General features: G+C 37.9%; 1 protein-coding gene across 2 annotated transcripts in view; it reads right to left on the bottom strand.

Annotated features, from left to right (window-relative positions):
• Positions 1–15616, bottom strand: part of LYST (lysosomal trafficking regulator) — a 77517-nt gene that overhangs the window by 45627 nt on the left and 16274 nt on the right. For both annotated transcript variants that reach the window (XM_058021813.1, XM_058021812.1), the window contains exons 5-13: positions 11905–13981; positions 9276–10308; positions 8193–8354; positions 7416–7572; positions 4837–5063; positions 4033–4099; positions 3129–3238; positions 1668–2091; positions 474–618 (exon numbers count right to left, since the gene is read on the bottom strand). In XM_058021813.1, coding sequence (XP_057877796.1) covers positions 474–618; positions 1668–2091; positions 3129–3238; positions 4033–4099; positions 4837–5063; positions 7416–7572; positions 8193–8354; positions 9276–10308; positions 11905–13981 — 4402 coding nt within the window. The remainder of the gene's footprint in view (positions 1–473; positions 619–1667; positions 2092–3128; positions 3239–4032; positions 4100–4836; positions 5064–7415; positions 7573–8192; positions 8355–9275; positions 10309–11904; positions 13982–15616) is intronic.

Below are 15616 nucleotides of genomic sequence, written 5' to 3' on the forward strand. Positions count from 1 at the left end.
GCTTTGAATATGGAAATAAAGTGTTCTAAAATTGCAGTTTTAGACATTTCAAGGATACTTAAGGATTATTTACGAGAACTAAATTAGTGCTGAAATGTGCTCAGAAGATTAAAACAAAGACTGTCCCAAGTAAGTATTACACAGCAGCAATTTTCACAGCTGAGGTGTGAAAACCTACAGCTGCAAAAATCTTTTCCATCATCTCACATTTATTGTGTTATTTCACTAGAACTCGAATTGCTACTTTGTGGGCAGTTAATTATAAATGACTACATGAAACATGCAAGACCAGAGCTTAACAGTTGAAGCTGATAAACCTATAGATCTGTATCCAACACACCTACTTGATGTGTGCAAGATGTCTCTACTATAGAAATAAGTTCTCTACTCTCCATCAGTACTCTCTGTAAGTTGCTACTACAGGTTACAACACAATATGTCCACAGGATTGCTTCTGGACTAATACACCATACCGAAAAATGAATGCTCCAGTGTTCAAGTCTGCCCAAACTTGTATCATCAGAGCTTTGGAACCCAGTGAAATGATGTGAATACAGCCATCTTCAACAAGTTTGTCTCCCAGGGTTACATATTCCATTCCTACAGACTTTGTTTCTTCTAGAAAAATAAACATGTTGCAATTACAACATAATACAACAACAATGCCTTTCACAGCATGTATCAAGTGTGAAAAGAAACTGGCTTTTGTTTGGTTGAGGTGGTTTGGTTTTCTCAAGTGGGTTGACTAATAAGCTTGATTCTCTTTAGACACCTAGGTCTCAAACAAAAACAGAGGAACTTAACACTAACTCAGCACTTTATATGTTTCTGTTTGTAACATATAAATCCACTGAGCTGAATACACTCTAACAATGATGCTTTTGACATATCAGATTACATTCCTATGTTGAACTATCAGTGTGCACCAAGAAATCTTCAGATTTTTCTTCACAAATCATCCTACCCTTCAAGCATGATCAGTATTCTTACTTTACCAAGCACAAGCACAGACCTAACAAAAGCAACCCTAGTGATTTTCAAGGTTACAGGGTTGGGTTTTCCCTCATTCTATTTAAATACAAAAAAGAAGGAAAAAAGAGTAAATTATTCCAAGTGTTGTGAATGGAACACATTTTAAATAAGGAATTTTCCCTTTACAAATTACAATCCAAAAGATTCTGCTTAGAACAGTTTGAGAGCAGTTGAGTCCCTACAAAAGCACAGACAGAAAATACTGTTGGTATTTACATGGTGCACACACAAGGAAAGTTAAGAGGAGTTAAACTGAGTCAGCCTGAGGCTTGATCATCAATACATGAAATCAAATAAACTCGAGCAGCTGTTTTCTATAACTACAGCTGCAGCATTTATTATTTTCATCATAACATGAAGTAGCATAAATGTTTAAATGTTACTGAAGTTACAAATTCAATGAGAATAATACATTTCTAAGGAAGCAGGCATTAATCTAATTCAAGAACTAGGGGTGGAAATGTTGCATCTCTAAGTATATGGTACAGTAGTAATAAAAAAATCAGAAATACTACCACTGCTGTTCAATAGCAATCATAAAATTTCAAACTTTTGTATGCAGTACATAGATTGGAATACTTGTAACTAGAATCCTTCAGTGCTACCTAAATAAAAACAAAATACTATATCCTCACCTGTGCTGTCAAAACTGTTCTCTCTAACAGCTATGAGTCTGCTTCTCCTCTTGACTTTTCTCCCCTTTTCTGTTGTATTTTCTGCTTCATGAGCATACTCCAGACGAAACCACAGGGAGACACTGAAGCCATCAGACATGTGTGGCCAACAATTTTGCCCAACTAAAGGCAAGTGAATTGGGGCTACATGCCAAGAAGAAAGTAGCTGGTGACTCAAGTTTTCACCATCTGCCTCTTTTTTACTCTGTGACAATTTTGCTCTTTTCAGTAGTCCAGCACTTTTATTGTTGGAAGTGCCAGCACATTTTTGTGAGGAATTGCTGCTCAAATTTGTGCCATTCAGCAAAGGAAAGGCAAGGTATTGTAATGGATTCATATAAATATTAGTGTCTACAATCTTCAATACACCCTTGAGTAGTACCTCCTAAAAGAAATAAAACAAATAAATGAGAAGAAAAAATAAACTGTTTACATCATGTAGTCAAGTACCATGTAAGTAAATAGAAGCCTACTCCTCATTTAAACTTGGACTCATGTTTTACCAAGAGAAGTGAGTTTGTACATCCAAACCTAAACACATTGGCAAAGCATCAGGTAGCAACTTCAACAGACTGTGGGCCAACAAAGCTTTGGGGATTTAGTCTGGGCAGATCAGATTTCAAGTTACCCTGCTTAGGAGTCAGCTGAAATACAGCAGGTGGTCATTGCACAATCTTATCTCACTCCTGTTATGTGCATAAAAAGATATCACCTTTTACCCTGTGTTTTAAGGCTGGTTAAGAAAGCACACACAGGCCATGACTTTGTTACTGCATAACCAATAACAAAACTAGCTAAGCCCTTAAGCCAAAAAGTTTTCTTGTTATTTGGCTGATAATTACAGGCTACCATTGAAAATTTGACTTGTGACTCTATTGTTTGGTTTGGTATTATTTCACACAGCCCAGTAATTTTTTTCCTTTCTTCCACTTGTATTTTTCTACAGACTCTCACAGAAACCAACAGAGTTATTTCAGCAGTATATCCCACACAAGCAGTAGATTCCAGCATCAAACCAACCAACTTAGGACACAATTGAAAGTAATTCCTGCTGCTAAAGCATTCTCCAAATAGTGAGATGCCTCATAACTTTAAAGAAATTGCTTCTAATTTTACAGTATTATTGTTCTGTCATCCATAACCACAATATCAGTCTCCTTGAGAAGATCCTTGGTTTCTTGTGCTGAAGAGAGTTCCCAGGACCACCACACCGTTCAAAACCCTTCTCTTCTCACTTCCTCCTTCCTTTTCCAGTTTTGGGGAGGAACTATTTCTACAACCAAATTTTATTGGCTTTAATCAGTTCAAACATTGCTGTGCATCTCCTTATTTCCCCAAATTATTGGGCACAAAAGGATTTTCTTTTTGCTTCATTTTTCTCATTAGACCTCTGAATTTTGCTATGTGTTACTCCCTACATACCGTACAAGGTGTCTTCTCCAAAAATATCCTCAGGAGAAGAGTCAGCTCTTCTGAACAAGTCTGTGAACTCATCAAGGAAACCAGCAGATCTACCAGCACCATCTGACATGCTAAAAATAAGGAAATAATAATATTCTTGAAATGGATTTTTTTAAGTTTTAAAGACTCATATTCTATACTATTATGAGGAAAGATTAATTTCTAATTGAAAGTGTTTTTCAAAACCATTTCAGATTGAGGAACCAATAAAAATTACAAGATGAATTCTAAAGAGGTCCAACAGTACTTCCTGACACTATAATTCAGAATTTTATTGAATCAATCAGTGCTATTCTAAATTTTGTCCCAGGTCTGCAAAACAGAGTGAAAGTCTGAGAACCAAGTGTCTGCCTGGCAAAGGTTCTGCCCACAAAGCCACCATGGATCCAAGTCCTGGGATGGGCTTACATCACCTCCTGTTGTGAAGCACCCTCAATACATGAATCCACCTTAGGGCAAACATTTCATCTGCTTCCACATTCTTGGATTAGCTAGCAGCTTTCCAGTTAGAAATAAAACTCAAGGCATTATCAAGATCTGCGTTACAAAGAAATGGGAAATACAGGCTTACATTGTGATGGAATGAGAATTCATCACCTGCTATTTTTTCCCAGCAGTGTTTAACACTGTCACACTAGTGTTTATGGTTTCAATTGTCATTTTCACATCTGCCAGTATTTCTTTATTTCCACTAACTCAGAAATAACCCTATATTTACACTAAACTTTCTTGCAAGTTAAAAAAGCAGCTGCATAAATTCACACGCCAATGAATTTCCTTTGTCAATTTTGCATTTGCACTGTTTGACTGTGTATACATTAGATTTTAAAAACCAATATTTAAGTTACTTGGACCTTTAACTCACCATGAAAACTAGATTCTGTTTGTGTCAATATATTCAGAAATCCTCCCAAAAGGTGTTTAACAGCTCCCTGTACAAAAGAATAGGTAAAATGAATATCTGAAGAATATTCCCCAGCTCAAAGAACTAAGAAATAAATTCTTGTAATCGATTCCTGCCTGCTATTGATTTTAATGATAATTAAGATTATTTGAAATAATGGACTGTGTTTATATTTGCCAATGAACAATCGTTCGTGTTCTGTACAGTTCAGTTGCAGAAGAGAGACTTTGAATGTCAAATCATTAACTTTTGCAGGAAGGATACCCATTTTAATTGTTAAAAAAGGCAACTGAAAGAAACTCCAAAGGATCATGAGGGCATGACCATTTGCACAACTAACTTCTAATACAAAGTTATGAAGAAAAAAGCATGGAATATTTTTCAGGTGCATGATTCATGGCTTCTAAAAGTACATATTCAATAAAAAGTTGAGAATGCTTACATATACATACATACAAGCAGATATCTGCCCTTTTTTCCTTAAGGCCCTGACAATCATAAAATCTATCTGTAGGGATTGAACAGTCTTGATAAAAGAAAGACACCTGAAAAACTCAAAAGCTTTGTAGGACAGATACTTTTAAATAAATTACTTAGCTCCTGGTAACTTAAATGCAATGCAGTTGACAATATCAGTCATTTACACTGTTTCACATCTTATAAAATCCCATGAAAAGTGTGAATATTCAAGATCACTCTATTACGTATGATAAAATTAAAAATACACAACCGCTAAACTGCCACCTCTGTTAATAACATTTTTACCTGTTCTATAAGGACAGTGGCATTCCTCTCCTTCTGATTGATGATATTCAGGCAGCTTTGGAATACATGAGCAAGCACATCCAAACTTGCATTACCAGCTGAGAGCAAGTTTAATTCTAACATGCAAATTTCAGGATAGATTAATTCTCCTTGATTGATGTTTTCAGCCAGGCCATTAAAGTAACCTGAAGCACCAGTACATCCTGGTTCTGCCTTTGCGTCTGCTCCTAAAAAGAAACCACATGTCTCTTACTGAAACTTACTCAGCTGAATACAGTTGGCATATTTAAGCAGAACTTCCAAGGACATATCTCCAACCTTCTCACAGGTACAAAACAGAAATAATCACTAGGTTATATGCAATTTTCAGAGATTAGCATAGTTTTATATTCCACTTCAGATTTTTCTATTTTCCTGCCAACACAGAAGGACAAGGATGCAGTTTCTCACATTACATAGTCTTAAACTATCTGGCTTCATTTCCTGGGAATTGAACACATACAGAAATGGCAAAATATGCAGTTCATGAAACACAACACTAAAACCATTGCAACAGAGCCCCAAGCTTCTACACAAACTTTGAACTTACCAAGAAAGGAGACAAATTTATATAATTTCATACTAAAAGGCTGTATGAAGCAATTTTTTATTTAATTCTGAAAATGCACATGACAGAATAGTTGCATGATAATCAAGAAAAAACCCCAAACATGTAAGCCTCCCCGTCACATTTCAGAGAGACTTTAAAATAAATTATTTAAAATTATTTGGTACAGACACATGTTACATGCAAGTGTATCATGGAAGTTTTTCAGATTAACTTTTTAATTCAGAAATGCTTTTAAAATATCATAAATCTATTGATAAAGCCTAGTCACGCAGGTAAACAGCAGCAGTTTGATGCAGTTCTATTAAAGGCTGTAGCTGCTCATGCTGCATCTCATACCAGAACATAAGCACCCAGCTGTGCTCAGCACAAAGGAAAAAAAATTAAAGCAAATTCATGTTTAAAGTTAATTACACAAACAGAATACAGCAAGATACGTGCCCATCAATTGTTTAGAATAATGAGATGTGTTGTATAACAAGGGGGCTATCAAGTCAAATGAAGCATGTGATTGGGAAAAGCCAAATAGTACTTGACAAACCTGATTGCCTTCCACAAGCCACAAACCTGCAGGGTTGATATGGAATGAGCAGAGGATATCTACCTGGATTTCTCCAAGGCTTTCCAAAATTTCCCACAGACTCCTCCAAGATAAACCGATGCATTAGGGCAGAGACAGGGGGTCTGTGCAGTGGGTGGGCACTGACTGCCTGGCTGCACCCAGAGGGGGTGGTAAATCCTTTTTAAACCCCCACTGTCACAAGTGGGGTCCCCAGGGATTGATATTGGGCCCAGTGGTGTTCAATATCTTCATGAGTGATCTGGGTGATGGGATCAATCCACCCTGATGGAGTTTGCCAATGATACCAAACTGAGTGGGGAAGTGGGCACTTGGGAAGGGAGAGCCATCCTGCAGGAAGGCCTGGACAGGCTGTAAGAGTGGGCTAACAGGAGCTTTATGAAGTTCAGCAAGGACAAATGTAATGTTCACAAGGGAAAATAGAACCCAGGAGCGCAGCACAGACTGGGATCTGCCTGGCTGGAGAGCTGGGGTCCAGTGGGCAGCCAGCTCAGCATGAGTGAACATGTGCTGCTGTGGCAAGGTAAGCCAGTGGGATGCTGGGCTGCATCAACAAGGGCATCATCAACAGGGATAAAAAACCTTTATCCTACTCTATTCAGTGCTTGTCAGGCCACATCTGGATTGCTCTGTTTGGTTATGTCCCCACTACACAAAAAAGACAGGAGGGAAGGTTGAGAGAACTGGGACTAGGCTTGCTCAGCCTCGAGAAAAGGCAGCTTAGAGGATTTCTTATCACCATTTAAAAGCTGTCTACAAAGAAGGTAGACTCCGTTTTTACAAGAAGTCACGTGGACAAAGCAAAGGGTAACAGGTACATGTTACTTCTGGGGAAATGCCACATAGACACAATGAGAAAGTTTTCCCTAATGACAAATCAGACATTGGAAAATATCTCCCCAGAAAAGTGGCACATTGGGTACTTTAGATTCAGATGGACAAGGTGCCAGGCTACCTTGTCTAGATTGTGCTTTTGTGAAAAAAGGCTGGACCAAATGATCCTTGGGGTCCCTTTCAATCTAGTATTCTATAACACAATTAGACTATTTAATTTTCACCAGACAGTTACAATCCTAAAGAAAAAAAATTGAGCACTGATTTTCAAAAAAACTACTGGTGCATATCTCTGGAGTTTCTAGATCACAATAATACGCTTGAGCAACATGACTTTAGAGCAAGAGTCACATACACCAAAACAACCAAGACAGAACAATTTCTGTAACACTCAGTAAGAATACTTGTCTCTCCATTTGTAACTCCATCCTACTGGAAGAAAAAGTTAATTATTTCTATCTATTAAAAGTGCTTGCACTGTTTTGGTACATCTCAAAAGACAAACAAGCTTTGCTATATCAAAATACAGCTTTGTATATTCAGAAAGTTCCCATTTACCTTCATTCTTCGTTTCACTATCATCAGGATTACTTTCACTATCTGCTTCATATCCTTCCTCTTCAGCAAAAAGCTTAAGACTACAGCATTGTGATTCTTCAGTTTCTTCAGAAATTTCTCCAGGTTGTGACACAGGCTCCTTCTCAATGTAATGGGTCTGTACAATACAGCCAAATAGACTGTCATTGGTCAGAAAAAATATCTTTGGATCAGAAAAGCAAATAATTCAGAACTGTCCAAATGCCTATTTTCTCTAAGCCCACTGGGGAAAGAAACAAATTAATCATACACTTCCAAGAAACCTGAGATATGTTAAAAATACTTCATTATCCTGTAAAAAAACTGAATCTGCAAAGAGGGATTTTTCTTACTAACTACCTGATCAAGTTTTATAGTAAATTTAGGAAGCAGAATTAAAACTGTTTCTAAACCACTATCACCATCAGCATGCACCTTGACATTCACTCAAAGGTGAAGAGGTGAAGAAGTCTACAGCCACTAAGGTCACTCAACATTCCCATTTGAAGCCCTTCCTATAAGAGTTCATCACACTGTTGTGAGATGAAAAAGCATGACTCATTTCTGAGCAGTAATTGTGGGGACCATATCAATAAAAAGCATTCCACTTTGGTACAAGAAGCAGAGATTTCATCTTCAACTGTCACAATAATCAAACACATCTAAACATTTCCTATCAGGTTTAAAAAGACCCAGAGAACAAATCCGAGAAAATCTTGTATTATTCAGAATGAATAATAACAAGCTGGTGTTTCATACCTTTTCAATTTTTTCTTCAGAATGATCCAGATCAGCAGAAAAAGTGCCCAGCGCAACACGAAGCAGTGAATCAAAGAGAGGCTTTGCCAAGTCCGTTTCTATCACTTTTGACTGAGCAAGTTGCTCTCTTATTTCAAGTAAGATATCATCCACACAAGTATTCTGTGTTTTGGGTGAGAAAAACATTTTGATTTGTATTACTATTTCAAGCTAAAAGAAATACTCTAGCTCTTTCATTCAGGAGTTTCTCCTTTGACCTACACTAATCTGACTTCTCATCTAAAACCACCAGATTTCATCCAGTCTCTTGAAATAAAGATTCATCCTATATGTCATGACAGATTAAATTGGAACCTGCACACCGAAAAAATCTGGCAAAATGCTGCTATCTAAAATTTGCAGGTGAAAATGCTGTTTCAAAAATAAACATTTTTGAAACAGCTTCAGGTATGCTGTGCATTCAAACCACATCACATTACTAACAGTTGACAGAGTGTGACATGTCCAAGATCATAAAAACAGTGAATGTTCAAGACAGAAATCCAGTTTCCAGGTCTTTCCTGCACTTAATACCTCCTGCTTTGCAATAAATTGTCAAGTAAAATTCAAGACAGTAATTAAACATTAAAGAAGAGTGAAGGTGTCTTTTGTAAATTAACAACTTCTTGTGGAATACTGAATTATTCCACCTCTAAGGCTTAAGAAATAATTTTCTCAGGTGTCCTTTTAGTATCTGTGCCCTTCAGTAGTTTTTTCTCAAGCACCATGCTCTGCTCAGAGCCATCCTCAAAAAACAACAAAAAACAACATGAATCACTAGGTACAGTGGTCACATCTTGCCTACACAGCTTTCCTGCAGCATCCCTTTCACACACATTCTCCATTGAATACTCTTTCTGAAAAGAGTACTACTCAAGCAGACCACTAAGCTCATTATTTAGCTGTACTCTTTCAGTACTATAAAAAAAATGGTACCATAAAAACTGCATAAAGTTTTTACCTCCCTAGAAGAACTTTTCACTAAACTACTGTTACAATAATATGAAACAAATAGGAGCAAAGGAAGGTAAAGTTGCACAGTACCTGGTGAAACATCTCCACCTCTGTCTTCTGCTGCATGGTGCTTGCACTGTGTAGGCAGATGGTCAGCAGAGCTTCTAGAAGTCTGATACCTTGGAGTGCCCACTCAGTCTCTTCTCTTGCAGAAGTCCTTATCCCTTCAAGATTGGCAACTGAAGTACCCAAAGCGTGTTCCACACTCCCAGGGCTGTCACAGGAGCTGGAGTCAGGCACCAGGTGCTCAGCACCAGCAGGATTGCCAGAACTATCAAGCTCCAATTGTGTCACCTCTCTGCTTTTAGCCAGCTGAACAGAGTCATCTTTGCTGAGGAGCTCAGTTCGAGGACTCCCATGTGAACTTCTGCTGCTTTCACTCAATACTCTCTCCCTCTTTTCTTGCTCTTTTTCCTTATTTTTTGCAAGTTTCTGAATTATCAGGATTAGTAATCTCTGGCACGCTTCAAAGCCTCCAAGTCTGTGGAACTGTCTCTGGAAAACTGAACTATACAGATAGATGCAACGACACATGGACCAAATATCTGCAGCCCTATGAATATGTTCCAGAGAGGGCAAAGTAAGGCTTTCCAGGGACAGATATGGTAATTTGTGGCCTAATGGCTCACTGGCTGTACTATCATATCCTGATGTATCTTCACACTCATTAGCTGAATCCAGATCACCATCTGCTTCTTTACTTATACATAAAAAAGCAACACAGAGGAACAGGTTAATTGTGTTGACATGAATGTCTTGGCTGACAAACTTTTTCTTTTTTGGGTAAGCCTCCTTCAAGCCAGCATAAAACTTGCTCAGGCTTTGAGGAACTTCTGAAACAGCATGCTGGCTACCAAGAGAAGTGGGCAAGTCGGACATAGATTCCTTTTGTTCACTGTTCAGGCCTTCCAGTTCTGGTGTGGCTTGGTCTTCCTGCTGATCATCAAGGCAGAGTATCAAGGTCTCTAACACCTTCAAAGAATGGCTTCTTAACGTATCTAAGTAATTTAACTCAATCATTTGATTCACTCCATTACAACTCAGAAACAAGTCTCTAATTATTCTGCAAAAGAAAGCATAAGAAAGTTACTTTACAAAGCACCCAAAACCTCATGTAAGTCAGCAATTGCTATAAATTACTGTAAATTAAAGAGAAAAGGAACTTGTCTGCAGCACTCTAGGATCCTAACTCAGCATTGTCCAGCTTGTAGTGGAAAACTGAACTTTTTTGTGAGATATAATGTAGGAAATATCTCCCTCTAAAATGCAGACCACAAAAATATATGATGCTCAAAACAGTAAAGGTGGTTAATTAACTCTATTTATGACATTCACTCTTTAGTGGTATTTCCTTGCCCAAATTTTTTATTAGCAATTGAAGCTATTTCTCTGTTTGGTGATTTCACCAGAAAGCAGTGATTCCTTCTTAAATGAACTTGATGACACATTCCTAGCTGTCTACTAGTTGCATGGATGATGAATTTCAAATAAATTCTGGAATACCTTTCAAGCATAAGTTTTTGTGCAATTGTTATGTCAGCATGTCCAATATCAAAAAACTTTGCATATATTTGCTTCCAAGTCTATTTTTTCCTTCTTCTACTCTCCAAGTATTATATTAAGTTCATACAAAACTTAGGGTAAGGAACTGTGAGGTTTTTAGTATGCTATATTTGCTTGTAGACATCCACCTTACTTACCTCCCATCCCCTTCCCACAGGACCAGATTTACTCTGATCAAGTTACTCTAGAATGAAACGGATAATTTACTTATTTATTCCCACCTTTAAGCCAGTGAAAAAAAGGACATTTTAAACTTCATCTAAGCTTTATTTCTCTTGCCTCTTTGCCACTAAGTACACTTTTAAAAATTAATAGCTTCTGATACAGGTTAGGTTAGAAGTTAAAACAGTATTAGATAATCCCTTTACATAAACTGGAGTACTTTTTGTCTTGGATAAACCCACTAAATTGACTTCAGGACTCCAAGAGAAATAAAATCAATCTTTCCTGGACAAAACCACACATTCATATTCTGAAAAACGTTCCATACATTTATTAAACAATTATTTAATCAATTTAACAATAAATAAAAAGTATCTATTGTATGCCTTGGGAGAATGTTTGTGCCTTTTTTGTGTTTTGGGGTTGTTTTGGTTCCTGTTCTTAAACTGTGCTTAAATTAACACGATATTCTAAGTTAAAAAACAGTTATTGCAGGAAAAGTAAACATCAAGCCTTAGTTTTGAAAGGTGGTTTCTATAGTAACCATTCTAGAAGGAAAAAGGAAACTGATAAGAAAACTATGTATTCTAATTACCACAGAAAAATGACATATCGATCTGTTAAACATTCCTGACTAATTTTAGAACAAAGAATGAGGAGGCAGAGAGCATGTCACACTGGAGACAAAGATTTTATTTGCTGCTACAGAGTTTGGCTTGTAAAGACCATAACTGGTGAGTAGAGAGCCCTCACTTCCTACAGTTTATGAATCTAGGCTTGTATCCTGTTACTCAAGCATTTGTCTTGTTGCCACCTGCGATAGGCAAACACCACCGACAGTACAAACAAAACTTGCATTCCAATCAGTAATAAATACACAAAGCTCTGTATCTAATTAGCATGTTTCCCATTAATAAACAGAAAATCAACCAACCTGGATTTTAGCAACAGAGGGAGCATCTGCAAATAAACCTGAAGCACTTCAGAAGGCAAATCCTGGCTATGGTAATTGCACATGAGTTTATCAGCTGTACTCAGTCCAAGCTGCTGCTGAGCATGGCAAGCTAGCTCCACTCCTCTCTGCAGCACAGGATTGTAGATACAGTTATACAGTTTCCACTGGACCACTACATTTCCCTTTTGAATTAAGTGGCAAATATGGCTTGCAATCTGTGCGCCACGTAGTTTGTCTTCTTCAAAAATGATGTCCTGATAAGCCTCCAGTGCATGCCATCTCAACAACATATCTTCAGATCCAGTGCTAGGCAGAATTCCCTGAACTCTGCAAGAGGAACTAGATGTGGGACTGGCATCACTGGCATTGCCCTGCAAGGCATCTTCTAGCTGAGTGAGCTGATCACAGTCAACAGTACATATATTGCATGACGCCTGTATAATTTTTGGAGAGACTTCTGCTCCACCCAGTTGATCCAATATAAATTTGTTAAGGATGTTCAGTATGTGCTGTTGAAAATTTTTTAATATTGGCAACTTGGAAGCATGGATCAACGGGACAATCACAGACTCTGGGTCCATACAACAACATATTCCTACATTATGTACACCTGAGAGAATCTCAGAACAGGTACTGCTCAAAGAAACTTTCTGCAACAAGTGCAAACACTGGTGTGCACAAACAGCAATGCAACAGCATCTCTCAGGATAATCAACTTCTCCATCAGCAGTTTCAAAAGGATTTTTGGAAGCTTGGTTTTTAAAAGCAGATACAGAGAGTCCAGAGAGATCTCTGTGGTGATTCATGAAGTGAGAATACTCACATCGTCTGTGCCGCTTTCTTGTACACATTGATTGATGGAGCTGCTCTGATTTCACTTTTTTGACGGTGCTGATTATTTTCATGATGCTGTTGACCAGGGCTTTCAGATGCTCTGAGGCTTCCCCAGGTACTCCCTCATTCTTCATACACAGCCATTCCATTTGAAGCACCGTTACTTCAAACAGCTTAAATCCCTGCTGCTGTATGAACTCATGAACCAGATCTATAGCTTGGCTAAAGTAGAACGGATTGGAGGCTGCACTTTGTAGGCAGCAGATCAAAATCTGCAAGACCCCTTCTATAGCCTCAGGTAAAAGCAAGGCTCTGTGACGATATCTAGAAAATATATAGTCCTCCTGAACCAGCTGCTGTAGTGTTTTCTTGTATCCTGAAGCAATAGGGCCAGGTTGCTTTTCCAAGGAAATTCTGATTTTTAACGCTGCTTTAAGTAAGTCTGTTATATTTCTTCGTAAATTGTCAGGCATTGTTTCTGTATTGCTGATGTCTAAAGACATAAGACGGAGAACTGTTCGAAAGAGCATTCTCTGGATCAGAGCCACAGGTTCTTCCGTCCACCCTGCAGAAACTACTTCATTTTCTGTGTTACTACTAACATTACAGGAGTCCCCAAATCCTGATAAGAACTCTGTCAATGTGGGCACAACGCTCGCTGAAAGAGCAGAGCTGTGATTCAAAGCAATATCAAATTTGCACACTTTCTCTAGGAGAGACAGTAAGACATGGCATAAGTCAAAAGGAGAGTTATTCATGTTGCTCTCAGACATTCCTGCAGTTGGCTCATTCAAAATTTCATGTGCTGGAATAACTTTGCTGGAACCTTCTAGATTAGGGGCGTCGGTGTTAGAACCTGGTACCACTTTGGGAGGCTGGCAATCACTTCTACCCCCAGGGTAGCTGTCCCTAACAGAAGAGGTTAAAAAGGGCTGCAGTAACTGGGAGCGCCTGTGTTTTGTCATTACAGCAGTCTTTTCATCAGAATTGCCTTCGGAATCCGAGGTGGACAGCTGGGACCTCCTCGCATCACGCACGGAGTAGCGGTGCGTGGTTTTGCGGAAACGGCCACTTCTACGAGATCTAAGATTGAGTTTTGCAGAGGTCTGAAGAGATGAATGAGTGCTTCCATCTAAGTTTAGTTTTTCCTGAGTAGATTTCACAGAACTTGTATTATTCTCTTTGGTCAGGCAAATGTCTACTCTAAAAGGTATATTAAAATCTATTGAAACAGAAAGATAACAAAGGAACATTAGAATATGTAAAGCATTTTCCCTTATTTTGTAGTTAAATACTTCCAGATTTAAAATACACAGCAAATTTGTATCTTAATAGGTCATGGTTTTGCATGCACCTGTATCAGACATTTTCAGTATAAAACAGGCAGCAACAACTCATGTTTAGGGCTGGTTATTTTTAAAGCCTAGAAAAATTATTTCATTTTCTATTTAGGGTTAAACAAAAGTGTGTTAAAAGGTTTCCTAAAACTTTTTGTTGACACAACTATTCTCAAAAAACCATTCTCAAAAAAACATGTCGCCAAAGTAGGTGAAAGGACTATCTGGTAAGCAAACTAAAGGGAGGAAAAGGACTTTTTAACTTGATGCTCCATTGTCACTTTTTGCAGCTCAGCTGGGTGTGGTAGCTCACAGCCCTCTTAGCATGCATGGTGACATTACCAGTGTACTAGTAATAGTAGAAAAAATATATTTTTCTACTTATTGTCAGCGCAAATATTCAAGTATACAGACCTCAGTCTTTTTACTTCAGCATTAATTATTCCAAATACAAGCAGCAGAAATAAAAGTATGGGATTTTAAAATAGTCAGGGACAAAAAGAGACAGAAAGGAATAATGTTTAGGGTCCTGAACATTCGTACAAAAGCCAAAACAAAAACGCCAACTTTTAAGTATGCAGTACTTGAGTCAAAGGGCAAGCACATTTTGAAGAATAAAACAGAAGTACTACTGCTTCATTTCTACCAGTAAACTCCAATTAAACTCTCGAAAAAGCAAGCAGAGAAACAACTGTGAATGTTCTTGGATTAAGTCCATTGTTATTTTTAAGAAGTGACAGAACTGTAACTGGATGCTTTGGGCAGTAAAATACCTACCATAAAACAACTGCAAGTATCCTCTACCCCATAAATTCATTATTTAGAAAAATGTCATAGTTAACAACATCAGCCCCCACCAGCACAAAGCCCCAGAAGCCCACATAATAACTATAAACTTTATTTAAGCTGAAAGAAAAGGTGCTTCCATGTACAAGAACGACTGTGCCATGCTGTTCAAAAAGTCATTGTTGTGATACTTAAGAAACTAACAATCTGCTTTGAAGGCAGGAAATTATCAGGAGTACTTTATCAAAGAAAGGATATTACCAGCACTGAAAGAAAAAAGCTGCCTAATACAGGGCAACTTGCTTCAGCTGAAGAAAAACCCTGACTTAGTGCACAACTGGATACATCATGCTTACTCTTTCAGTACTAAGAGAGGGTAATTTGTAGAAGTAAAAGCTGTGCATTATGTAGTGTATAAACCACAACATCTTAAAACCTATTTACACAACAGCTTTTTAAACAAACCCTGGAAAAGCCACTAAGCTGTCACAGAATAACCAAAACATTTCTTTAATTCCATCATGATTACAGGAGCACAAAAGAACGATGCATCTCAGCAAGCAGGAAAGCTTATTACATAAAACCTCTATGAAACTGACCCTTTAAAGACTCCAAGTCTACAAACATTAACAAAAGCCTTCCATTTGGAGGAGTTGCAAATAGCAAAAAAAAAAAAGCCCAGGAAGAGTTTTGGGTATGAGTCCTTAGAAACTCTCTCAAACAGTCAGGCAACT

This window comes from Melospiza georgiana, chromosome 3 (assembly GCF_028018845.1).
Source record: "Melospiza georgiana isolate bMelGeo1 chromosome 3, bMelGeo1.pri, whole genome shotgun sequence".
NCBI classification, from domain to species: Eukaryota; Metazoa; Chordata; class Aves; order Passeriformes; family Passerellidae; genus Melospiza; species Melospiza georgiana.